Below are 24,361 nucleotides of genomic sequence, written 5' to 3'. Positions count from 1 at the left end.
GCTAGCACAGAGCGTCTTTGCGTGAATTTGAATAAGGTGCCCTCTCCTCAAGACACGCTATTGACATCTGCTGGGCAACTATTATAGTCAATAAACAAATTTTCAAAGGTTGTGCGTGAAGGGCACCTCCTTAAGTATAAAGGCGCTGTGCTGAACACGTCCTGGACCCGTGGCCAGACCACTGTGTGGCCACCACTGAGCAGGGCCAGGCCAATTGCGGGTACCACCATTTGCTTTTCTGTCTATCGAATAGGAGAGAGAAAATTGGGGCTAACATTTTTATTTTCTCTTGGGACTTTTGTTTACAAAGTTAATTGTTTATTTAGTGAAGGCTTTGGCTTTAATCACAGTTATTAGCATGAGAAATTATATTTGTGTAGCTTAGCACCCCAGTAGAAAAGTTGGATTAGTAATTCAAGCCTTTCTTCATTTATCTCTGGATTATAATAATATATTTTTAAACAAGCCATAAAGCCAGAGAATGTCAATAAAAGGTGACACAGACCCCAATGTACGGTTTCATTTTAGGCCTCTGGATGCTGCTGTGCCATCCCCCTTCCTTCCGTTCTGCCTCAGATGAAAGCGGGCGAGGGTTTGTGCTGAAGGTGCTGGATTGAAACTTGTAGAGAACTGGATTTTTATTTTTCGGCCTGTGGGCAGCGTTAGAATGGCAGAAGGCATTGAGATTTACTCATTCTGGGGGTTCACGATCAATTTATGCGTGTTTTCAGTGGTAAAACATAGCAATTGGATCTCTCAAAGCCCTCGGTATACTTTGGAATTTGTTGATAAACTGGTCCACTGCTTGAGATTCAGCACAAGGCAAAGCTTCAAAGGGGCTGAGTTTCTGAAATCTCCAAAAATCTCATTTTAAGACAGATTTACATGCAAGACAACCCTAGATGTGGCAACCAGCAAGGCTTCAGAATGGTTGTGGAAAGTGTGCTTTTCTCAGAGGGGAAGTTCAATCTCTTCATATGTTTACAACATTTATTAGGATCTGCGAAGACCAGGCTGCGTGTCTTCGCAAGTCTGGCCAGGGTTCTGTGGGTTGAGATGGGGGTCTGTCTGTCTGGATTCTTGCCTCGCCCAAGCTCGGGCCACCTGGTGGCGGTTCCCAGCACAACCCCAGGGGCCTCCCCACAGCTGGTCAGCAGACAGGAGCTTATCCCTGAAGTCAGAGCAGTGATACGTGGTGATCCAGAGCACCAGGCGGACGTACAACCTTGTTTGTGATCACAAGTTCTGGATGAGATTTCTAGAAAAACGTGACCTGCGGAGTTGTTTGGTACAACTTGATGAGAGGCCTGGACTGTTGTGACCTCTCCCTCAGCCGATAAGCTGGTCCAGGGCAGGAGAAAGAAGCTTTGTTTGAGAGCCATTGCGGTGAGCACGTTGTGCCCGGCACTCCTAACTAGGGTAGAACAGCCCAGAAGCTCGCTCCCCCACCCCACCGCCCTTGTTATCCTCTCTTCTCTGCCTCCCCTCCCCCCTCTTTCCATGAACACATTCCTTTCCTCTTTTATTTCAGAGAAGTTAATTACCAACCTCAATCATAGACTAAATGACCGGAAAGTGATTTTTAAAATTCAACAAAAAAACTTATTACGGGATCTGGGTGAAAAAGGTAAAGGGATTAAAAAGTCCAAATTGGAGTTACACAATAATCACAGGGATGGAAAGTACAGCATAGGGAATACAGTCAGTAATCTCACAATAACCGTGTATGGATGGGGTCAGGTGGGAACTAGATTTATCGGGGTGCAGGACACTTTATAAATTATATAAATGTCTAACCACTAGGCTGTACACCTGAAATTAACATAAAATAATATTGAATGTCAACTGTAATTGAAAAAAACTTGTTTAAAGAATTAAGTAAAACACTAAGTGTCCAAGGCCCTGAAGGACGCCCCCTCTCCATTCCAGGGCCTCTCAGCCTGTGCGAAACAGGGGGCTTTCTTGCGCTCTCACAGCTGAGTGCTGTGGGTGAGTCGGCCGGCGCTAACTGCAACCACATGTACTTGTTAATATTGAGAATATGCATGCAAAGTACTAGCTGCCCAGGGAAGGTGCCTTCTATCCCGCACAGACAGAGCCATTTTGAGGGGCATGCTCAAAACCCCCGGAACCATTCAGTTTGAACTGAAATGAGCAGAGTAAACCAACCCATGCCTAAATAGAAATTGGTTGTTCCAACTTCTAGTCTTTTTTTTATTCCATCAAGACTAAATTCTCAAAAGCCAGATATCACTAAAACCTTCTGATGGGTTTTATAATCTTTTAAAAGAAATTTTAGTGAAGCAGTTTTTGTGGCTAGGAGTCATCTTTAAAAGGGGGTTCAAATCCCACATTGCTCCAAATGAGTGCCCACTGTGGGCCAGGCACCAGGCCAGTGCTGTATGTGTGTTCGGTCAGGAGTGCTGTGAGGTGGGAACGCGGCCCCTAGGTGCGTAAAGAAACAGAAGTCTAGAAAGTTAGCCAAGGTCACTCATTCAAGGTCACCACCCACCAGCTCTCCTTTTCTCCCCACCCAGTGACAAGGCAGCTGCCACATGGAGGGTGAGGAGGCAAGCTTGGTTCCAGTCAATGAGTGTTTACAGGGCACCTGCTGGGCTCCAGGCACTGGGCTAGGCTCTGGGAGCCAAAGACACGGCCTCTGTGCTCAAAGAGCTCGTGCCCAGCAGACTGCATTGCCCCACTGTGTAGAGTCTTTTGGTGGATTTCCTGCCCCTTAGATAAAAATCCAACTAATTTATTGTGGGCTTCAAAGCCCTGGGCTGCCTGCTCCTCCCCTCTGTTCTCTCCCCACCCCCAGCCGGGGCCCCAGCCAGGCTGCACAGTTGGTACTGCTGCAGGTGTGTCAGTCTGTCTGCTGGGCCATGGGATGGAGGCATGAAGGAGAGACATAAAGGACAGCGTGTTCAGGAGCTGCGGAAGATCCCTGACATCAGGGCTCTGCGTTGGTGTGCAGTCGGAAGGGGGTTCAGGGCCAGATGAAGAAGGGCATTACCTGCCCTACAAATGCTTTGGGTTTTATTTGTAGGTGACTCTGAGCCCTTCAGAATATGGCCAAGGTTTCCCCACACCTCAGCAGCCCATGGACCCAAAGAAAGGCCTAAGAATTTTAGTGACCCAAAGCCGCTGACTCAGGGACAGCATTGCTTAACGGCAGCACTCTTGCTCGTCTGTCCCACCAGTGAAGTGTCTGTAGTTATTTCTGCGGTGCCACAGACCTCTCGTGATCTGGGCCTCCTCGCAAATTCAGACCTGAATCCCTGTATGAGACGCAGCGTATGGCAAGGGCAGTGGTTCATCTCTCTGGGCTGCAAGATATGGGTTCCGTGCTCAGGGAGCTGGGAGAACAGGGCAGGCTGGAGTTTACACCGCCATGGGTCAGACCTGAGCCCTGGGAGAGTGGAAACTAGGTGTAAGAAGCCCATTCATTTCTTTGTGGGGGCGCGGGAAGAGACTGTGGATCTCCTGTCAGCCCTCGCTGGGGCACCCCATGAGTCTCTGAGCCCGGAGGGATAGGGTAAGTCAGTGGCATTGCTGGTGGGTGGGTTGTGGGGCCAGAGATGGGGCGGGGACGTTGTTGGGAGACTACTGCAGAAGCTTAGGGAGAACGGAAGAGTGAAGAGTAGAATGGGCATCAGTAAGAGGTAGGGGCAGGAGTTTCTTGATCAGCAGAAGCCGATTCCGAGGGTTCTCATTTGGGTGATGAGGGCAGAAGAGGTGTCAGTGGTGGGGAAAGGGGGAGGAGCAGGCTCTGCAGAGCAGATGGGTGCCAGCCACCCATGCTGACATCCGAGCTCTGCAGTGGACTCTGGTCAATATTCCTACCTCAACACCAGCGCAAAGGACTGAAGGCGGAGACTCCATCAGCAGCACATTTCCAAAGACCTGGACTGGCCTGTGTCCGCAGCCCCACTCCATCCAGCCCGTCCTGCTCACCGCAGTGAGATGGATCTGTCCGAAAGCATCTTGTTTGTACCTGGTGCCTTTCTGGGCAGAGATTTTTTTTTTTTTTCTTCAAAACAATTTTGGTTTTCAATTGCAGTTGACATATGTTATTATGTTATTATGTTAGCTTCACATGTACCGCATAGTGATCAGACATTTATATAATTTATGAAGTGATCACCCCAATAACTGGGCAGACATTTCCAATCCTCTGTCTGGAGAGGGAACGTCTAGCCCTCAGCCTGCAGCGTCAGGCTCCCCTTTGTGCGGCCCCTCCTTCCTGGACGAGGACTTCTTTGGTCACAGGAGACAGGAGTCCAGTGCAGACCAGCTTTGCTACAAGGGGAATTTACCAGTTAATGTAATCAGCTGGGCCTTAGCTGTGTGCGTGCCACCAGACACCCCATCCCTTGCTCCTTCTCTCTGCATGCTGATTTCACTCAGCACACTCCGGTCCACCCGGCAGGAAACGCAAGGGAGAGCAACCCATAGTTCAAGTCACATGACATTGTCAACAGAGTGGTAGTCTCTTCTCTACTCAGTTTCACTGAGGAAAATCCCAGAACCAGCAATGGCCAGGAAGGTGGGGCCTGAAAAAGAGGCTGGGAGAAAACATGGAGCTGTCCTGGGGGGGAGAGGGGTGGTGTGTGTGTATGTGTGTGTGCGCACTCGCGCACATATACACACATCACACGCCCACTGTCGTACGTCAGCATGCTTCAACCCTCCTCAGACCCTCCATCCAACCAGGCCCAACTACTCCGAACTCAGATGCCCTGAATACCCTTCCTGTTCTCAAGTTTTATCCTCCAGGGCCAGCCCTGACTCCCCACCCCACCTGGGCCACAGGGACTTTTCTCCTTCTGACACAGGAGAAATCAAAACCACAAAGAAGTAACTAGCTCCGGCCACAAAGCTGGAGGGGCAGGGACCAGACCCAGGCACTGTGTTTCCAGAGCTCAGGAATTGTTCAACCGTTTCTCCGTGTGTGGTCTTCCCAGACCGGCTCTCTGTGAGAGTAAGGACCAGGGCCGTGGTCCCCTGCTGGCGGCCCAGGGCTGGCAAACTGCTCCATCAGGACTGGTGCCTCCACAGCCTTTCTCCTGCTGCCCTCCCACAATTCCTGGGCCTGGGGACAGGGTCTTTGCTGGCAATTTGCACGATTTAAAATTCTGTGGGAACTGGAAAGCTTTTCTTACTGGAGGGACAGAGTAAAATCAATATTAATTATAATGCAGATGCCATGTTTTTCTAATCCTCTCAACTGTCTCCTACATGCAAATGAGTGTCTGCAGCCTCCTCGGGGCTTTCCCACAGATGGCTCTCTGCACACCCTCCCTGTCCAGGCCATAGGAACGCTAACCTCCTAGGGGTTCAGGTCCCATTGTTGTGCCTGATTTGAAATGCAGGCTCTCATGTCATGCAGCCCTCGCAAGATGAGACTCCCGCTCCTTTCCTCCCAGGCTGGAACAGCTTTTTCTTCCTCAGAGAACTGTTGAAATGTGGGTTTCCGTGTTCATCGACGTTCCCAGCATGTTTGTGGAGTTGGCCGTGAGCCGCCGAATGTGTTTCCCAACCAGCTCCTGGGCCCCAGCTATTCCAGCCTGTCTAGACCAGACTTGCCGGGGGCCTTGTGGGGCTGTGGAGACATTCATTCCAGATCCAGAGAGATAAGCTCGAGTGTTTGAGCCAGCCAACCTCAGCAAGCCAGGACCAGTCCTGGCCTTGTAACTGGACCAGAGGTGCTGGGGCAGGTGGGCAGTGAGGTTTCCTGAGGGAACTGAAGAAACCTCTGCAGGGCAGCCAGCAGGCACTGACACAGGCACCCAGCCTCTGTCCGTAACTACTTCCCTTCCAGCAGAATGGCTGTGTGTCAGACCGGCCGCACCTGCAACCCGAAGTGTTCGCTGCTATCACCAGACGAGTAGTGGTCTGATACAAGTCTATAAAAACAGTTAACAGTTAGTGCTGACTCTGTGCCAGGGTGGGTTCTAGGTGCTTTACAGGTATGGGTCCTTGTTAACCTCTCAGCACATATTATGCCCACATTGCAGACCAGGAGCCTGAGGCTTTACAGAGAGGTAAACTCATTTGTCCAGGGCCACTCCTCCACTCTGTCCTGTGGGTAGAGGGGCTAGGCCAGCCCTCTGCTCCAACACTGTGCTTTACATCTGCTGCCATCAGGGTTATGAACACACTAGCAAAAATAGGAAAGATGTAGCTAGACTCAGATTGCCATGGAAAGCAACAATTATAGCAACTTATGAATTTCCTAAGTAACCTTCAACTCCGTATGACAAGTGTGGGCCTCCTCCGCCCCCTGCATTTTCCTTAGCTGCCAATTTACCTTCCTCGTCAGCCCAGAGCTAATGGGAGCCATGTGAGTGGGAAATCACGATACAGTAGTTACCCTCCCTCCCTCTCTCGCTCCCTGCCTCCTTTTCTTTCCTGCTCAAGGCATGCTTATTGCTTAATTTATATAACTAGCACCTTTTCTGACACCCTGCCCCAAGAGAACCACTCCCAAGTGTCTGGTGGATCAAATTCAGGGCCAGCTTTGGAGTAGAATGTGTGGGTTGTGCCTGCATCTTTCTCTCTTGGTGGCCGTGGGTGGATTTGGTCCCTGAATGAACCCAGCAAGACCTATGGGCAGAATGTTCTTGAGCCAAAACCCAGCAACTTCCCTTTGTCCAGAGGTCGTGCCTCAGCTGCTGTGTGGGGTGGAGCCCATGCTGGTGCAGCAAGCCCAACCCCTGCCACTGGCCCCCCCTCTCTGCCACCTTCTCCTCTCGGGATGAGAAGCTCTGAAACAAGGAATCAGACTTGCCTTCAGGAATGACGTTCAAACTTGGGGGCAAATAGAGAACCCGCGACTGAAGAAAAGTTGTAGTCATTAGTAGCATCTGTAGCATGTGTGTGAAAGATCGATTCTTCATGCGTTTTCTTGCTTCTCTCTCTTGGTCTGGTAGTTGAAGAACAAAACCCAAAGGCATGTCTATTGGGTGTAAACTTTCTGAGGGAGCACAGCTGTACCAAACCTGCTCTGGGTGCCACCATGCCCTCTGTCCCAGATGCCCACTGTCCCGTGCCGACGTCCTGTGCCTACAGAGGAATCGAGAATGCTTTGGATCCAGCCAGTCTCTGAGGCGCGATGAATCCCAGAGATGTCTACAGAAACCAGGGTGAAAAAGTGGGAAAATCCGAGCTAGGATATGCTTGTGTCCTCTTTATTTTCCCAAGATTGGAAGCTGTTGGAGTGCTGGGACTTACCCCTTATTCTGTCGCTTCTCCTGCTTAATTCTGGCCTGTGCGTGAAATAACAATGCGTGTGACTATTACACAGGTGAAAACTTCTCTCTTCTGCCCTTTCCACAGCATGTGGTCTGAGGGAGGGCGGGAGGGTCCTTGGGCACGAGCAGCGTCAGAGTTCAGAGGGCACAGACGTGCAGGACCGTTGCCAAGGGCAGAGGTGCCCTTGTGTTACTTTAAGTTGCTAGAATTTACTTTGTAGTCCAAAGACCTCAAAGCCGTCTAGGCCATGACTGACATGGCTGCATCGCAGGGGAAAATTCAGATTCCTCCCAGAGGGGCAGCAGGTGAGTGGAACGGGGTGGGGGGCACTGTTAGCAAAAGTTTGGTTGTTTGGGGAAGCCAACAGAATTCTGCCAAATGTCACAAATGTGTGTGACCTGTCCCAGGAAGCAGGGAGCTCATTCCTGATCCCCAGGGAGCACAAAGATCAATCACAGATCAATCACGATGCTCTCGAAGATACAAATGGGTGTATGTTATTACCTTTTCTTCTACCGTGTACAGTCACCCCTCACTACCCATGGAACTCACAGCCTGTCAAAGTACTTTTCTATAGCAGCAAAGTCATAGTGGCAAGGTCAAGGTCTCATAAAACATAGGCCCTTGGGAAAAGTAACAAAAGTTGCTTTAGTATACGTGATTTCAACAGTAAGTGAACGTTCCAGCTCACATCCATCCCCAAAATAGCCCCTGTTCAATGATGAGAGAGACCACATGTGGGTGACTTTTGGATTGCCGCCTTCAGCTGCCTGACAGTGCCGTCACCGTGAGCACGGCTCCCCTTAGCTCTAATGTGATGGGGCCAGCGCCCCCGGGCTTGACGAGCAGAGCTCTGCTATTGCTCGCTTGCTCTGATCTGCCTCCCTCCCTCCCTCCCACGCTCCCCTCTACCCCCTTCCTCCTCATCTCCCTGCGTCTTCCCCTCCTCCCCCTTTCAAATACAAGTTCAGCAATTGTGTAACCTCCTAAGTTTTCACAATTTGTGCAAGAGCTTAAGGGTATATATTTTGAAGTCTGGTCTTCCCTCCCGAATTATTTGGGAGGGTCAGTCTTAGTAATTTTCATTGCTCTCCCCTCTGGGGACCTCCCTATAGTGCCCCATCTACAGAGTCCACAGGGGGAGAACAATAATTGTGGGGTTTCCTCTAAGGAGTTAGGACAGAAGTAATAAGATAGCTGATTTTATATTTTCGGTAGCGAGTGTAAAACAGTATTGTCTCAGAACCTGGAGTGAAAGATTGCTGTACACAAAATGCTAAAATTACCTTGCCGCTTATGAGAGATGCTGAGAAAGAAAGTAGGTGGAGTGGTGGGAAGTGGCCTGGGTGTCGGGCATCAGGGAGGAAGAAGAACCCAGAGTGAAACACGGACCGCACACTTTCACTGGCGGGTCACAGGGAGGATGGGTTCTGCCCATCTCCACATTTTCCAGGGCTCTGACTGAAGAGAGGCGGGCCCAGGACGCAGCATGAGGGGTTCAGGCTGGGCATGTGGGCTGTCAGGGTGGCTAAAGAGGGGCCAGGGTCACAGTGGCCTTGGCATTTAGCTCAGCTGCCAGTGACAGGAACACCCAAAATAACGGGCCTAAACAAGGCAGGCGATCATGTGGAAGACCTGGAGGCAGGCAACCCAGGGCTGAGATGTCGACCCCACAGCTATGAGGGACCCGGGCTAGTTCATGCCTCCTATTCCTCTAGGGTGTGGCTTGCTCCCCATGGTTCAGGATGGTGTTGCAGCTCCAGCCATCAGATCTCGGCTGAAAAGCCCCACCAACACTGCGATTTACCCTTCCTTGGCCAGAACTTAGTCACATAGCTAACGATGTCATCCTTCAGCTATGTGTCCATATGCCCAGCTAAAACAGGGCTTCAAATAATTGGAGAGAAAAGAGGAGAATCTTCATAGCTAAGAAATGTCATCAAGGTTCCTCATTTGGGGTACTCGTTCATTCAGCAGATTCAGAGCACCCAAGTATCCAGGCGTTGCTCCAGGGCAGCTGGGAGGTTTCTGCTCTGGTGAAACTTAAAATCTAGTGGGAGCAAGGCAGGCAATAGACTAGCATTGAAAGAGGCTTGGTTGACTATGTATATTCTACAGCACGTCTTTAGTGTGAGCCGTCTCCAGGAGTCCCTGTACATGACTAATGGTCAGAGCAGACGGGGGCCAGCAGCGCTGCTAACTCCTGCGGGCAGCTGAGGCGGACACCACCAGCCTCTCCGGTATGCCCCTCCCGAGTGCCCACACTGTGAATAGCACAGTGGTGGGGAAGAGGAGGTGGGAGAAGTAAACAGTTAGTAAGCCGGAGCCCCACCTTGGAAGTGGCCCCGAGTCATTCATGCTGTGGCTGGTGCCTTCATGGGCCAACGTGCCCAGCAAGGCTCAAGGATGAGAATCCAGCTGTGAAATCCCGTCTGCTTTCTTTTCTTTGGTGGTGAAGGATTTGGGGCGCTTTCCCTGCGAAGTTACAGAGCAGTGTGATGAGGCTGGCTTTGTGTTCCTAAGGGCTTTTGAGGCCGACCAGGGGAACTTGGGAAAACACAAGGACACGGCCTTTTCCTGCTCCCATGACCTTCAGCCGGCGTCCCTGAGCCTGGCTTTGCTGGCAGCCGGGCAGGTGTCCAAGTGCAGTTCACATGTTGTAAGTGGGCGAGGTTTCTAAATTAAACCGAGCCAGTGTCGCCCACCCAGACCTCCCGCCCTGCCGCTGGGCAGTGGCCTAGGTCAGGGAGTCTCAAACTGTCTGAGGGGAAGGACCAGTTGGTCTGTTTAGATTTAGAGTTTCAACTTCCAATCTGTCTTAAAAATAAAATATTAGAAAAATGAAGTTAAAAAGACAGACAAAATGTAGACTTAGACTTCTATTATTAGATTCAAGAAACATAAAATTACTCTGTCCAAGGTCGCAGCTAACTGTTTCTAAAGGCCAACTCAACTCCTGAACTGGAGTTTGCCAGTAGCAGAGAATTCAGAGCCATCACCACCAGCCAAGGGCCCACACGGCAGGCAGCGCTATGTGACAGGCCCAGGACTGCAGGCCGGTTGGGGACTGCTGTCCTTCCCAGCTTCAGCTCCCAGGACAGTCCTGAGGGAGAATGAGGAAGCTCCCCTGCAGCCGCGATGCACCTTAGGCCCACACGCCTCTCCCCCAGCACCCCTGCCCAGCCCCCCATGTTTCTAATTGCTACCTGAGTAGACTGATAAAAGGAAGAGCTTGGCCGACTCTCCTATCGCAGTCCCCATGTGCAGGTGAAAATTTTGCTACACACTTACAGCCAGAGAATCAAAAGGTCACAGCCAACTGTAATCATTACCCAGGCTCCCCAACCTGAACAGGGCTTTGGGCACATACCGGTTTGATAGCAAAGCAGCCAACCGCGAGGTGGCTGTGGTCTCCAGCTGGCCTGGCCAGCTGTCCTGGGCAGGGTGGGCAGTCACCGTTGGCCCTGTGTTGCAGTTCTCCAAGGAGAGGCACGTCATGGACAGAACCCCTGAGAGGCTGAAGAAGGAGCTGGAGGAGGAGCTGCTGCTGAGCAGTGAGGACCTGCGCAGCCACGCCTGGTACCACGGCCGCATCCCCCGACAGGTACCTGCCTCCTCGCTGCCAGCACACACCCACCTGCTCTCAGACAACGCCCAAATCGATGGCCCTGCGGGGTCATGCACCAAGGCCCTGTAGGAGTGAGCCCCAGTTTAGCCAAAAACAAACACCATGAAGTGGCCTGCTTCTAAGGACACCTTGGAAAAAGCTAAGGTCAGACAACCAAAGTACATTTCCACGTGCCCGGTAAATGGATGAGGAAGAAGCAGGTGTTCTGTGGTCTGCAAACACGGAGCAGGCAGGAGGCAGCAGCCACAGGGTGGTACCTCAGAAGAACAAGGCCGGCTGTGGTTCAGATGATTCAATTATTGGCTGGCTGCCTGCAGCCTCATGCCCTTTGGCGCCTGCTTCCTTTCTAAGGCAGCGGCTTAATTGCAGGTATGGAGAGGGATATCACTGAGGTGGGTGGCTCAGAGCAACAGGGCCCCCTGTGCCCCCATGGGGCCGGCACTTCTTCACTACCCAGCCCCCTAGTTTAGAGACAGGAAGAAGAGAATTCTTATCAGTGACCACAGACCCATGGCCTAGGGTTCGTGAGCGTGCTGCCTGAGGGATTGCTATGAATAAGGGGTTTTTGTTTGGTTGTTTAATAATATAGACATTGAAAGATAAAATAAGTACAGAGTTAAAGTGCAGAATTTTCCTCGGGCTCTTCTTATAACCTGATCTGGCCAGTCTTTCACCCAAGACCACATGACGGGAAGGGGCAGGTGGGGGTGAGGGGAAGCTGGTAGGCCATGAATTATTTTTTTAATGCGGCCGATTTCTCAGCACTATCAAAGAAATAATCCTTAGTCTTTTCTCTTTTTTTAGTTTAAATTTGATCGTACAAAATACAGGCGGCAAAAAAGGAAGAAAATTACACTCTTACCCATAATTCTCCATCCTGGAGAAACCACTGTGAACAGTGTGATATAAATCCGCCCAGACTTCTCTAAATCAAGTATGAGACCATATACTTGCTGGTAGCCCACTTTCCCCACTTAATGATATATCCTGGGAAGTCTCTCCAGCTCTAAAGCCTTCTTCTTCTGCATTGTGTGTGTGTCCGTTGTACACACACACACCGTTATTCACTGGGCGCTCGGGCCAGCATCCTCCAAGATAACTGCTGTGTTCACAGCTATGATTATTTCCTCAGGCTCCAGTCCAAGAAATGGAATTTCTGTGTGAAAGAAACATTTTTAAGGCAAAGATGCAATTTTAAAGTAACCATGGTAGCATTCTATTCTAAGCTAACTGATCAATTGTTGGAATGGCCTGGAAAAATTGTCAAAGTTTATAAAACCTGTGACTGTCACGGCCATCCTTCTCATCGTGGTCATGAAGTGTGTTTTCCACTTGCCGTGCATGTAGATGCTCAGCGGGAAATCACTCCAGCCGGCATAACTGAACGCTGTAGAGATGACGGTAGCCCTGGCTAACACTGTGCCCCATTAAAGTCTGTGGAGCTGCTCTGCAGCTGACACTATCCCTGCTTTACAGGTCTTGGGACGGAGCCCACAGAGCGTTTGTAGCGTGTCCAGAGTCACCAGCAGGGCCAGAGTCAAAGCCAGGCAGTGTGGCTCCTGGAATGGCCACGCTGCCCCACAGTACCATTCTCCTTTTTCGAGAAACATCAGCATCCTCACGGTTAACCATTCTTGAGCAGCTAGTGCGTGCCCCTGAACTAGTGCTTTGCATATGTGATGTATGCAGAGGTGTGGTGCTCCCACTGACTCTGCCAGTTGAGGGGACCTGCCCCTCCAGCGAGGAGTCAGTGTGCTCAGGGTCCTTGACGCTGTGATGAGACCCTCCACACTCCAATTTTCTCATCTCCTTCAGGTACGCATAAATGTCACCTCAGGACACCCTCCGGACCACTCGTCCCCTTACCCCTCCCCAAGCACTTCTCACCTCCCGGGTTAGTTTTCCCTTCACTCTACCACATCCACATGCCGTCCCCATTGCTCATGTACTCCCACTACAGTAGGAACTCCATGGCACTGGGGACTCTGGTCAGCTCCATTCACTGCTGTACACCCGGTGCCTACAACAGCACTGCACCCATAGAAGGTGGTCAGCAAGTAGTACTTAAATGAATGAATGGGTCTTCTAAGAATTAGACATTTGAACAGCCAAGAGCCAACTGAGGAAGCAAAGACAAAATGGCGTTGTCTTCTGTTGGCCAAGAAGTGGAGGAGGAATGCAGCTTTTGAAAGGAGTGTCAGCTTGCCTTTCCCGCTCCTCTCTCACCATTTTGTCCCCAAGGTGGCAGAAAACCTCGTGCAGCGAGATGGTGACTTCCTGGTTCGAGACTCTCTGTCCAGCCCCGGAAACTTTGTTCTGACCTGTCAGTGGAAGAACCTTGCTCAGCACTTCAAGATCCACCGGACGGTCCTTCGGCTCAGCGAGGTGTACAGCCGCGTGCAGTACCAGTTTGAGATGGAGCGCTTCGACTCCATCCCCGGCCTGGTGCGCTGCTACGTGGGCAATCGCCTGCCCATCTCCCAGCAGAGCGGAGCCATCATCTTCCAGCCCATCAACCGGACGGTGCCCCTGCGGTGTCTGGAGGAGCGCTATGGCACCTCCCCTGGCCGGGCCCGGGAGGGCAGCCTCGTGGAGGGAAGGCCAGACGTGGCCAAGCGGCTGAGCCTCACCACGGGCAGCGCCCTGGCCCACGAGCCGAGCTCGCCCAGAGGAAACCTCCTCAGGTGGGTCGGGGCCTCCTTGGGTGGTGTCGGGACGTGAGGGGCACTCTGAACGTGTCCAGGCTTAGTTGGGCAGACAAGGAGCTCACCCTGGAATAGGACCGGTAAAAGATGTTAATATGATGCCAAGTGTGGCTGGAATAGCTGTCACAAGGCAGTGCCTGATCTGCTCCCAATTGAGTTGGTGCCGAAAATAAGTGATGCGGTTGCCGAGGAAGCGGAGTTGGCCCGGAGAGGTTTTGTGGAGGAGGTAGGAGTCCAGCTGGTCTGAAGGCTAGGGCAAATTCGGGTAGTCGCTGCAAAGGGGGTGTCCCGGGGGAGCTCAGCCTGAGCACGAGGGTAGAGCTAGAAAGGGGCAAGAGTTGCTTGGAGCCAGTAAATAGTGGGTCTGGAGCAAAGGGTCCCTGGAAGGGGCAGTAGGCTTAGAGGGGCCCTAGACAGGTCATGGGGCTGTAGGCCCAGGCTAAGGGGTTTGAGGGAGTCTCAAAAACTCAACATGGTGAAGAAAATTGTCCTAAGAATGGAGCTAGACAGCATGTGCAAGAGGGGCAAGGAAAGAGAAGAGCGGGAAGACCAGGTTAGTGAGTGGTGGAGGGTCAGGCTGTGTGGGTGGAGTAGAGGGAGAGGTGGGAGGTGCAGGCACCAGGATTCCCAGGATCCTTCTGCGTGTGGGGAAGGTGGAGAAGGACAGTCAGCTACCACATGATGGGCCAGAGCAGGTGGACTTCAGAGGAAAAGCCCATCTGAGATAGGACTGTGTGCCTCTCAGATCCAGTGCTCAGCAACAGCATGGGGGGAGTGTCAGGAGGGGCTTGGGCCTGTGGGCTTAGATTAATGCCTGGTCCACACGGAAAGGGTGGCCGACTCAGTGGGAAGAGGCGAGATTCTTAAAATAGGAGATGTCGAGAGCCTGGGGCTACAGTCTGAACCTTGGGGGGTGGGAGAGAAGAGTGCAGAGCACTGGGCCCTGAACGGAGGCACCCTGCCATCGACCCTCAGTGCCCTGTGTGTGTAAGGAGCCATTGTCCCCTGTGCAGCTGAGATTCCTACTGTGTGTTGTGTGCAGAATCCAAACTGTGCCTGAACGGAGCGAGAGGCAGGCCTGGTAGGCGAAGGTCACCCCCACCCCCTCCCTTACACAGCTCCCTTCTCCAGCTAAGCTCACACACTGAAGCCAACGTATTTTACTCCACTTATGGATCTTCTTCCTGGACCAGCAGGAAATGTCATAAACAGCCATTTCTAGAATACAAAACTTCAGAAGTAAAATACAGGATTCCGAGTAACACATATGACAGCAGCGGTACTTGGAGCTGCGGGGAGCCTGCAGCTGGCTGTGGCCTGCGCCCACCTGGACTCGAACACTGGCCCCCCCACTCGCCTGGTCAACCCAGGCAGGCCGCCAGCCTGCGCTGGGCCTCCTTTCCTTCATCTGGAAAGACAGGGCTTGTGAGGGCTAAATGAGTCAGGCTGTGCAAAGTGCTTAGACAGTGTTGGCACATAGTAGGTGCTAGGTAAGTGTTAATAATCATAATATCATAATTGTTTTTGGAAGGCAGTAGAATGTGAGACTGCGCGCAGTTGCAGGAAGGGAGGAAGAACTTTTATCGAAGGTATTTAGAAATTCTCCTTTATGTAGTAATAAAACTGGGCTTGAGATCCCTTAAAATATTAAAAGGGCAGGTACCCCCTTCTCTCCTTTGGGAGTTGAGGTCGGCTGCCCAACTGATGAACAGGGAGTTAACATGAACTGGGGTGTATTTGTCAACGACACACTGCCCTGCTGCTGGGTGTGGTGCTGGGAGGAAGGCCTGCTGGTCTGCCTTCAGAGACCCGGATTTAAAATACAATTATTTTTTAAAGGTAAGAAACAAAAGAAAAACTGAGAAAGTCTCTAAGGAATGAGACAGGCCCAACAGAGCACCTCTTCTGATTGCCCTTTGAAAGCAGAGCTCCCTGAGCTCCGTCACCTGTCACCTCCAGGCACAGGCAACAGGCCCAGAAGTCTCTGAAGGTGGGGGTGGGGTAGGCTCAGCGTCAGCAGTGGCCCCACGCCCTGCCCACGTCCCCACTTCCTTGGCTCCTGCACCTTCCCTGTCTTCAGACCTGCTGGTTGGCTGGCCGGCAGCCGGCCTGGGCAAAGGTGTGTGCGGTTGGCCAGGTTGCATTCCAGGCTGGCGCCCTGGCCAGTGGAGCCCCGCTGCTCCTGGCGATCGCTGCTTAAGTGTCACTGTTCTGAAGCTTATGCCTTTTGGAATTTGCCCTCTGCCCTCACTTATCTCTGAGGGGTTGCTGGAATTTCTCTGTGGCTGGGAGTTCAGGGTGGGGTTCCCCCCCACTTTGGATTGCTTGGTTTTTTTCTTTGGTGCCTGCAAAGGTAGGAAAAAACTTTGTGATTTCTGTAACATAAGCTTGTGGGAGGGCCGATTAAAGTTCATTACAACTTGGCTGGTACAGTGCTTTCTCTTTTAGCAAAAGAGAGATTCTCTTCCTCAGTACTAATTAGAGAAATTCCCAGTCTGAATGGGCAGAGGACAAAGGAATGCTAGCTAATTGTATTGCAAGTTATGTTCCATCTTTTCCCTGGGTGGCTGTGCTCTGTGCTCCCAGCTGCCCCTCGGTGCCCATGGGTGCCCACGCTCCTCCCTATACCCAGCTCAGCAGGAGTGAGGCTGGCTGTGGGGTCCCCGGTGCAATGACAGTCACCCCAGGAGATCCTGTGGCTTATTTGGGGGACCTGAGATTTGCACTGAAATGGAAACTAACTGTGACACTGTTATGTCACCATGGAATTACACATATTTAAACAAGTCATTCCTCCCGGGCCTGTAAATAACTTCAGGCTCTGTTAAAAGGACATGTTCCAGTTCATCAGATTTTTCCAAGGTGTTCTGAAACCTTTATCCTGCTTTGATCAGCTGGTTGGAAAGGCCCAGAGGGGGCTTCCTGGGACCTAGCTGGATTGGCCCGTTGGGGATGTGGGGAGGGAGCCCGAGGCACAGTCATGGATTAACCCCCTCCATGAGAAAGGTGCTCCTCCAGCAGCGGGCATTCCTGGACAGCGAGAGTACGCAATGGCACTTCATTTTGAGCAATCTTTCCATGATGTTGCCTAAAGGTTTTGTGGTTTAATGACAGGTTTCTGCCCCACTTGCCTTTTGCTTCAGAAATAAAGAGAAGAGCGGCAGCCAGCCAGCCTGCTTGGATCACATGCAGGACCGCCGGGCCTTATCCCTCAAAGCCCACCAGTCGGAGAGCTACCTGCCGATCAGTAGGTCATGGGAACTTGGGGGGAGGATGGTGACAGTGTTATCCCGATTTCCTTCAGGCTGTTTCCTCTGCTCACCTAATTTGAGAAAGACATGAGGCTCCGTGCCTGCAGGAGCGTAGCAGGACTATATCCAGATGTGAATCACTGAGCTGGATGCTTTATGTACGCCAGCCTTAGAGCCTCATAACAGTTTTCAAAGTGAGCATGATTATTCTCTTTTCGAGGCTGAGGAAACTGAGGCACAGAGGTTAAGTACCTTGTCTGGAGGCATCTATCAGGTAAGTGGCTAAGCCAGCAGCTGAGCTCAGGTGTTGTGATTCCAAGCCCATTCGCTAACTGGCGGTCTTTGTAATGTGAGTCCAGCCCTGTGGTCCGCTCTCAGGACAGAGGGCGGGGGGCTGATCCTGGGGCCCCTGGCAGAGCAGCTGTCCAGGGACCCCTCTTCCTCTCCATTCTCTCTTCACAGCCAGGAGGGCGAGGGGGTGGAAAGTGGTGAACCAAGCAAGTAATTATGTCGGTAGCCATTGGGTGTGTTTCATTATTTTCATAACTGACCTTCCTCGGGACACAAGGGGGCTTTCCTCATGCCCCCATGCTGCTGCTCTGTGCCATAGCAACGTCTCCCCACCCCACCCCGCCCTGCCCAGCGTGTGGCTCTAACTGCTCCTTAAAGCGGGCTGGGACCCACCCCAACTCCGAATGACTCAGAGCCCTTTGTGCTAGGTGGCTAGAGATGTGTTTCATAACCGTGTATTTTCCTGCTATGACCGTAAAATGGCATTGCAACCTAGCTGGCAGCGGTCACTGGGATTTAAATTCACCCAAAACTGTGGGGTCGGGCCACCTGGGTTCTCAAAATGCCCTAGGGCCTAGACTTCTTTAGATCGGTCATGGTGCAGTCCCGCTGCGTCATCTTTGGGGGGTGGACGTCCGTGCGCAGGGGTGTGAGTTGAGGGCTGGGGCGCCGTCACTCTGGTTTGGTCTTCTTTGTGTTCTGCACCCAGTGGAGCTTTTTCTGATTGTCCCTTTTCCTCCGCAGGCTGTAAGATGCCCCCTCAGTCCTCAGGCATGGATGCAGGCCCCTGCCCAAACTCACCCGTTTTCAGGACGGGCAGTGAGCCCACCCTGAGCCCAGCGGTGGTTCGGAGGGTCTCCTCGGATGCTAGGGCAGGGGAGGCGCTGAGGGGCTCAGACAGCCAGCTGTGCCCCAAGCCACCCCCCAAGCCCTGCAAGGCGCCCTTCCTCAAGGCTCCCCCATCTCCATCCACCTGGCTCAACTCAGAGGCCAACTACTGTGAACTGAACCTAGCCTGCGCCCCAGGCTGTGACAGGGGAGCGAGGCTGCCCCTCGGCGCCCCGGACAGCTACGTGGAGCTGCTGACAGCCAAGCAGAACGGGGCAGCAGGTCCCCGGAACTCGGGCACCAACTACTTAATTCTTGATGACGATGACAGGGCAAGGCCTCAGGAGCCACGTGCAGCAGCACAGATGGACAGGGGGCAGGAAGAGGGGGGCGAGTTTGTGAAGCCCCTCCTGGAGAACACCTCCTCGTTCAGGCCCAACGACTTCGAGTCGAAGCTCCTCCCACCTGAGAACAAGCCCCTGGAGACGGCGATGCTGAAGCGAGCGAAAGAACTGTTCACCAGCAGCGACCCCAAGGTCATCGCCCAGCACATGCTGAGCATGGACTGCAAGGTAGGTGCCTGGGTGGGCAGAACTTCGGAATTTCATTCTGGGTTTGGAAGATTTGGAAGGGGGGGATCTGTCTGCACTTGGCTTTGCTCTACCCTGTAAGTGCTTTGCTCACAGGAAAAGGCTGAAAATAACCCCAGCGTGGGGATTTATTTAAGGGGTGGGAACCACAAGCCAGCATAACCTTCTCCCAGGTAGGAAGCTTGTAAACTTCACCTTGGACAAAGGGGTGGCACAGGGCCACCCCTCCTCCCCCGCAGACCCTGCTGGTGGCAGGAGCCGCTGCAGAGTCCTTCTCCCAGCTGGTGCCAATGTTCAGATTCTCCCCTGGCCTCAAATCTGCCAGAGCTGGTGAAGGCAAGTCCAAAGGAAAATAGATTGTAGATGAAAATGTAGTTTCTGGAGAAACAGAGCCTTGGTTATTTTTATTTCATTATACACACATACACGTTATACATTTCTTGTTACTGAAATGGTCTTTAGGACAAATAAACATTTCAAAGTTACCTTGATTTTTTAAAATAAGTAATACTTTGTTCAACTTAGAAAAAATATAAAACATAGTTATAATTTAAAAATTATAATTATATAATTTTTTAAAATTATAAAATACAGATTAAGAGAAAAAAGTTAAAATCACACAAAAGCCAGTGTTCTGGAGATTGCCGTTGCTAACACTTACTCTGCGGGTAGAGGCGCGTGAATGAGCGCATGCAGATCTGGTTGTTTGCTGTGGAAATAACACCCGCGTCTACACACTATTGCAAACCCCGGTATTTCATCTCACACGATAGGGCTATCTTCCCATGTGACTAAATAAATGTATCTTCACATCATCATCTTTTTTTTTTTTGGAAGCATTTGTTTTAGCTCTGAGTCCCTTTTGTTCATAGGTGGCCCCAAGGCGGCCTCATTCTTCAGAGATATTTCTAGAAAGCAGGTGTCTCAGGTTGAGGAGTATGCAGCCTGCTCTGCAGTGTAAGGAGACTGGTCCCTGCATTTGAGCAACAGTCCACGGCCCTTCTGGGATTTAAGGCCCTTTCTCATGTGTAGCTCAGTGAGGTCAATTAGCTGCAATGGTCAGGACTTATTTTAGGAACTAATTGCCTAGGTCTTCAAGCAGCCCCTTCCCCAGGGCCTTCCGAGGTGACTGAGGGAGCACCTGGAGGGCAGGAGGCCCCCAAATGGCCTTGAGGAATGGTAGGCAATTGCTGACTGTTTTGGGGTGACTAACCCCTTCCTGAAAACAGGACTGAGGGATCACTCAATTGACCTCATGGCCAGGCCTGGGAGGTGGGGTGTGCATGGGGGGAAGGCCGGGAGGAGCCCTGAGGAGACAACGGGGACGGGGACGGGGGCTGTTCAGGAAGCACAGGGCTGTCCATGTGGTTGGCTGAGTGTCCTTGGGCAGTGCTCACCAATGGTCAGATAACTTGTCCAATGAAATTCTTAATTTGAAGCAAGCTAAACCTGTTTGGGCAGTGAGAGGATTTAGGATTCCTGTTCTAGGAAATAACACTCTGGCCCTGGATCTGAGAGCAGAGCCACACCAACAGGCAGGAGGAGCCAGGCATGTCCTGGGTGCTCCTTAAAGGAGGCTCCTTGGGGAGGCATGGGTCTGGGCCTGGCAGAACAGCCTGACTCCCAGGAGGAAATGGATCCTTCTTCCTAGTGGCCTCAGGCAGGGCTTGGCAGGAATAGGGGAGGTGAGATGCCCGAGCACTCTGCAGGAAGGTCTAGAACCTTCTCACTACCTTGGCAGCCAAGAGGCTAGATTCCAAGTCTCTTCCCAACAAAAGGAATATGCAGCCTACCTTCATTCTTGCTCTGTTTCCCTCTGCATTGCACCCCCTGGTGAGGCTGCACTGCCCCCTCTGCCTTCAGCACCCCTGGAAGACAGAGACCTCAAGGCAAAGACCAGAGCAGGAGCCTGCCTGCCTGTCCCCAAGGGCAGGGCTGTTTAGTCTTCCTTCCTCCCTCCTGAGTCCACACATTTCCTCCCCCTCTTCCTGGAACCACTGACTCCGGGGCTCTGCCAGCAAAGCAGGCGCAACCCCTGACCCAAGAGGGAGATCAGACAAGGTCTGGGTTACCCACGCCACATGCAGCAGCAGCTAGACGGGGCCACCCCAAAGCTCAGGATGCACTGGGCAGCACCTGAGGCGTGAGTGCTGGTTCCCACACAGTGCACAGAGCCCTGGGCTGGCACCCAGAAAGGCCAGCAGAACCCTGAGCACTCCCAGGCTGCCTGCAATGTTCCACCCACTCCCACCCAGCAAAGGGCACCAACCACCCTGGCCTCACTCAACTGAGCCTCTCTCCCACCCCCTCCTCTTTGTAGTGGCTGGAAGTGACTGCCTGTAGTTAAGAGCTTAGCCTCTGGGGATGAACTGCCTGAATCTAATCCTGCCTCTCCTTGCCTGTCCCAGTCTTCCTCTCCCCGCCCATGAAAGGAGGAGAATAATACCAACCACCCTCCATAGAATGCCTGGCCTAGGATGAGGCTAAGTAAGTGTTGATAGTGCCTTATAATCAGCCTTGACCGAGTGTCTGCCTGGGCCAGGCCAGGTCATGGGGTGGGGAGCGGGGAGGGACAGTGACAGACGAATTCGGACCACCACCCAGGTGGGAAATGCTCTGTAGGGGAAGGCTCTAGAGCTGTGGGGCCTCTGAAGCAGGATCCTGAATGCAGGGCAGCTAGGGGATCAGGGTGGGGGTGTCTGGGATGGGATTTGAAGGCTGAATAGGAGTTGGCCGGAGGAAGAATGCAGAAAGTATGTTCCGGGTGGCAGGCAACACACACATGCAGAAACTCGGGTGTCAGAAGCCATGGTGGGGAGGGTGTGGCTTATGGAAGACTCGCTCCATGTGGGCAGTGAAAGTGGGGTGGGGGAGGTGCTGCTAGGCCTTCCATGTCTCTAAGTCTCAACTTCTGGGCCCATCCCAGTCGCTGTCTTCAACACACATTGCTGTTCAGTGAGGGAGACAGGCCTTTAAGGACATAGTGCCAGTCAGGCTTCTGCTGAGGGCAGCAGAGGCCGTGAACTGAGCCAGGCAATCTCCCTGCAATTTAGAAGGTCCCTAGGCAGCTGGGAGGAGGGCAGGCCATGCCCCCGTTAGGGGCCCCTGGGTAGCGACCCACCCCCCCCCCCCCCCCCCCCCCGGCTGGAAGTGAGGGCCTGTAGTTAAGAGCAGGCTGGAAGCAGCAGGCTAAGGGGCATGCAGAGCTGGGGGAGCCTGCAGAACCAGGGTCACTAAGATCTGAAGAGCAGAGGGAGGCTGGAATGCCTCCTCATGGGCACGGGTGTCGCCCGCCCCGCTGGGTCCAGTTCATAGCAAATGCTCTAGAAATGTGTGTCCTTCTCTGCGCCTGTGAGCCGCACGGCCCTGGGTGTTCCCAGGACACCTGATCCAGGCGCTGCAGTGTGGGCACAGGACCACCAGTCCCAGAGCTCAGCCTTAGGGCAGGCAGGTATTGGTATTTTCTGGTAAAACCCGGGAAAGGGACCTGAGAATTGAATGCTTATACTGGAGGAAAATCGACTAGAGGCTTCTCTGTCAGAGCAGGGATTGCTCTGGATGCCTCTGTTTCCAGAACAAAACTGAATCCATGATGAGCCTTTGGATCTTGCTACACAGAGTGTGCGTGGGGTTGGAGGACGCCGCACAGACGTGCTGGGTTTGGAGCCTCCGACAGGGCAGCTGTCTAAACAAGCGAGCAGAGCGCCTGTGACCGCAGGTGGTGGGGTGCGCATCGGGGCTGCCTTTTCATGGTCAAGGTGTAAATCTCTTTCCAGAGATTGGGCCAGAATTCCAACCCCTTCGCGACATGACCGATGATTCACAGGCTGTATTTTCAAATAGGTTCATTGGGGCTTTAAGCTCATTTGATCCTTTGCCAAGTCCTTGAGAAAGGCGGACTTAGCAGTTGTGTTAGAGCAGGGGAAACCAAGGCTCAGAGAGCATGGTGTGAGTTCTGCATCCAATTTTGGGATCCACTCCTGAATAGCTAATTCCCACAGGCATATTTCCCCAGGGCTGTCCTTGCTCAACCACAGAAGGGTCAGGGTTAATAACATCAGCGAAACTTCCAGATGCTTTTTGGAATCTAGTATGAAAACATCTGGACTGTTCACATGACCAGGATAATTGTGCTCAGGGGCAACTCCACAGATCGAGGAGAGGAATTGCCCCCAGCCTGCCGTGTGCCCAGGCTCCGGTCGGTATCCGCAGGTCGCATTGTTAGTGCGTCAGGGCACTGAGGCACCGTGAGTCCTGTTTTAGAGATGCGTTGACTCCGCTGCAACATTTTAAGGTAACACGTAATAACTATAAATGGCCAACAAGTACCTGGTTCTGATAAACTGTGATTACACACTGGAACGGAGATGGGAGAGCTGGCTGGGGCAAACGAAGATTTTCCTTAAGGAAAACCCTCTAGGGAAGAAAGGAGTGTGTTTGAGACCTCGGATTTCAAATCTCTATACATGTTTCTAATGGTTTCCAGACGTATGGCGCATTTACTGAGCCCCGGAGAGGCATAATTATGGGTAATAGCAGCCAGCCCCGCCATTAAGTGAGGACAGGAACAGTGAAGCACGCAGCAGAGGGGCGCTTGGAGGCCACTCCGCTTTTCCATGGCAGGGGCGGGCGTGCGGCCCTGCTGTCCGCAGCGGAAGGTCGCAGCAGGACCCAGCCTCGGTCAGAAGCTCCGGGAACTGCCGTCTCCGGCTGGGCAGAAACACCAAATTTGCAGACTCTGCAGACCAATTTAAGTGCTTCCCTCCCAGATTTTATATTCCAGCATGTGTGTTAAAGCCCTCCCGATATCACACATAAAAACTGTGTTTTCGGATGCTGCTGCTCAGAAAGGACTGCAGGAAGTGCGCCCACACTGCTCCCGCTCAGTGTGTTTCCTTTCACGTGCCCACTCCTGACCCAGTGTATTCCAACTTGTGTTCTAACAGGTCGCTAGGATTCTGGAAGTCTCTGAAGAGATGAGGAAGAACATGGGCGTGAGCTCAGGGCTGGAACTCATTACCTTGCCGTATGGCCACCAGCTGCGTCTGGACATCATTGAAAGGTGAGCAGTGCTGTCTCCTGTTTCTGGCCCCTTGAATTCCTCCCTGGCTCTTAGAGCAGCAGGTTTCAGAGGGAGAGAGGGGCCCAGCTCCACCACACTGGGGCCACTGCCCTCAAGGATGTGTGGCCTGGGCCAACTTTCCCCAGAAGCCTTCCCCAGAGAATTCCTGGGGATGTGCAAAGACACGGCACAGAGGAAGTCAGGGAACAAAGAGCGTGTTCCTGTCTCTGCTCCAGGCTGCTTTAGGAATTGAGTGGGAGTTCGTGAGAAAGGTTGGGAAGAACAGAGTCTGAACGTTTTCTTTGAGGGGTGGACAAATGGGGGTCAGAGGTCAGAGGATGATGGCACTCGGTCCCTCTTCCGCCAGCCTCTGAAGTCTCACTGCCTCTTGTCATGAAAAGCCGGGGCCCTGGCTCCCGCTGAAACCTGCACACAGACACACTGCGTGTTAAAAAATTAGAGAGGCAGAAATAGCAAGGCACGTTTTTAAGAAAAGAAACACTAGACTGGATTATTGTATTACCACAGAAGTTAGCCTTTCTGACACACAAAAAGACAGCTGATTGAGGCAAGCTGTCTTGTGGCTTTCTGTTTTCTCCATCAACTCCCCGTCGCCATGGCACATGGCGGGTTTTAATGGGCAGCCAGCGTCCTGGCTTTTCATGAGAAGAGGGCAGTGATGCTTCAGAGCCCGGGCCCGAGCGCCGCCCCCGCCCGCGGCCCTCCCCAGTGTGCTAGTGGGCCAACTTTCT

The 24,361-nt window shown here is 52.5% G+C and overlaps 1 protein-coding gene across 6 annotated transcripts in view; it reads left to right on the top strand.

The window, feature by feature from the left end:
* The window catches only part of BCAR3 (BCAR3 adaptor protein, NSP family member), a 116,777-nt gene that overhangs the window by 78,842 nt on the left and 13,574 nt on the right, over positions 1 to 24,361 (top strand). For 4 of the 6 annotated variants that reach the window (XM_045199409.2, XM_024565370.4, XM_053920071.2 and 1 more), the window contains 5 exons: positions 10,730 to 10,858; positions 13,124 to 13,566; positions 16,731 to 16,834; positions 17,874 to 18,529; positions 23,494 to 23,609. In XM_045199409.2, coding sequence (XP_045055344.2) covers positions 10,730 to 10,858; positions 13,124 to 13,566; positions 16,731 to 16,834; positions 17,874 to 18,529; positions 23,494 to 23,609 — 1,448 coding nt within the window. Of the gene's footprint in view, positions 1 to 10,729; positions 10,859 to 13,123; positions 13,567 to 15,392; positions 15,941 to 16,701; positions 16,835 to 17,873; positions 18,530 to 23,493; positions 23,610 to 24,361 lie in introns of those variants that run through there. The other 2 variants (XM_045199411.3, XM_045199410.3) reach the window with 2 other exon arrangements.

The sequence above is a fragment of the Desmodus rotundus genome, chromosome 3 (genome assembly GCF_022682495.2).
Source record: "Desmodus rotundus isolate HL8 chromosome 3, HLdesRot8A.1, whole genome shotgun sequence".
Lineage (NCBI taxonomy): Eukaryota > Metazoa > Chordata > Mammalia > Chiroptera > Phyllostomidae > Desmodus > Desmodus rotundus.
Note: the sequence above shows the minus strand (reverse complement) of the source record. Positions and strands in the feature narration are given on the sequence as shown.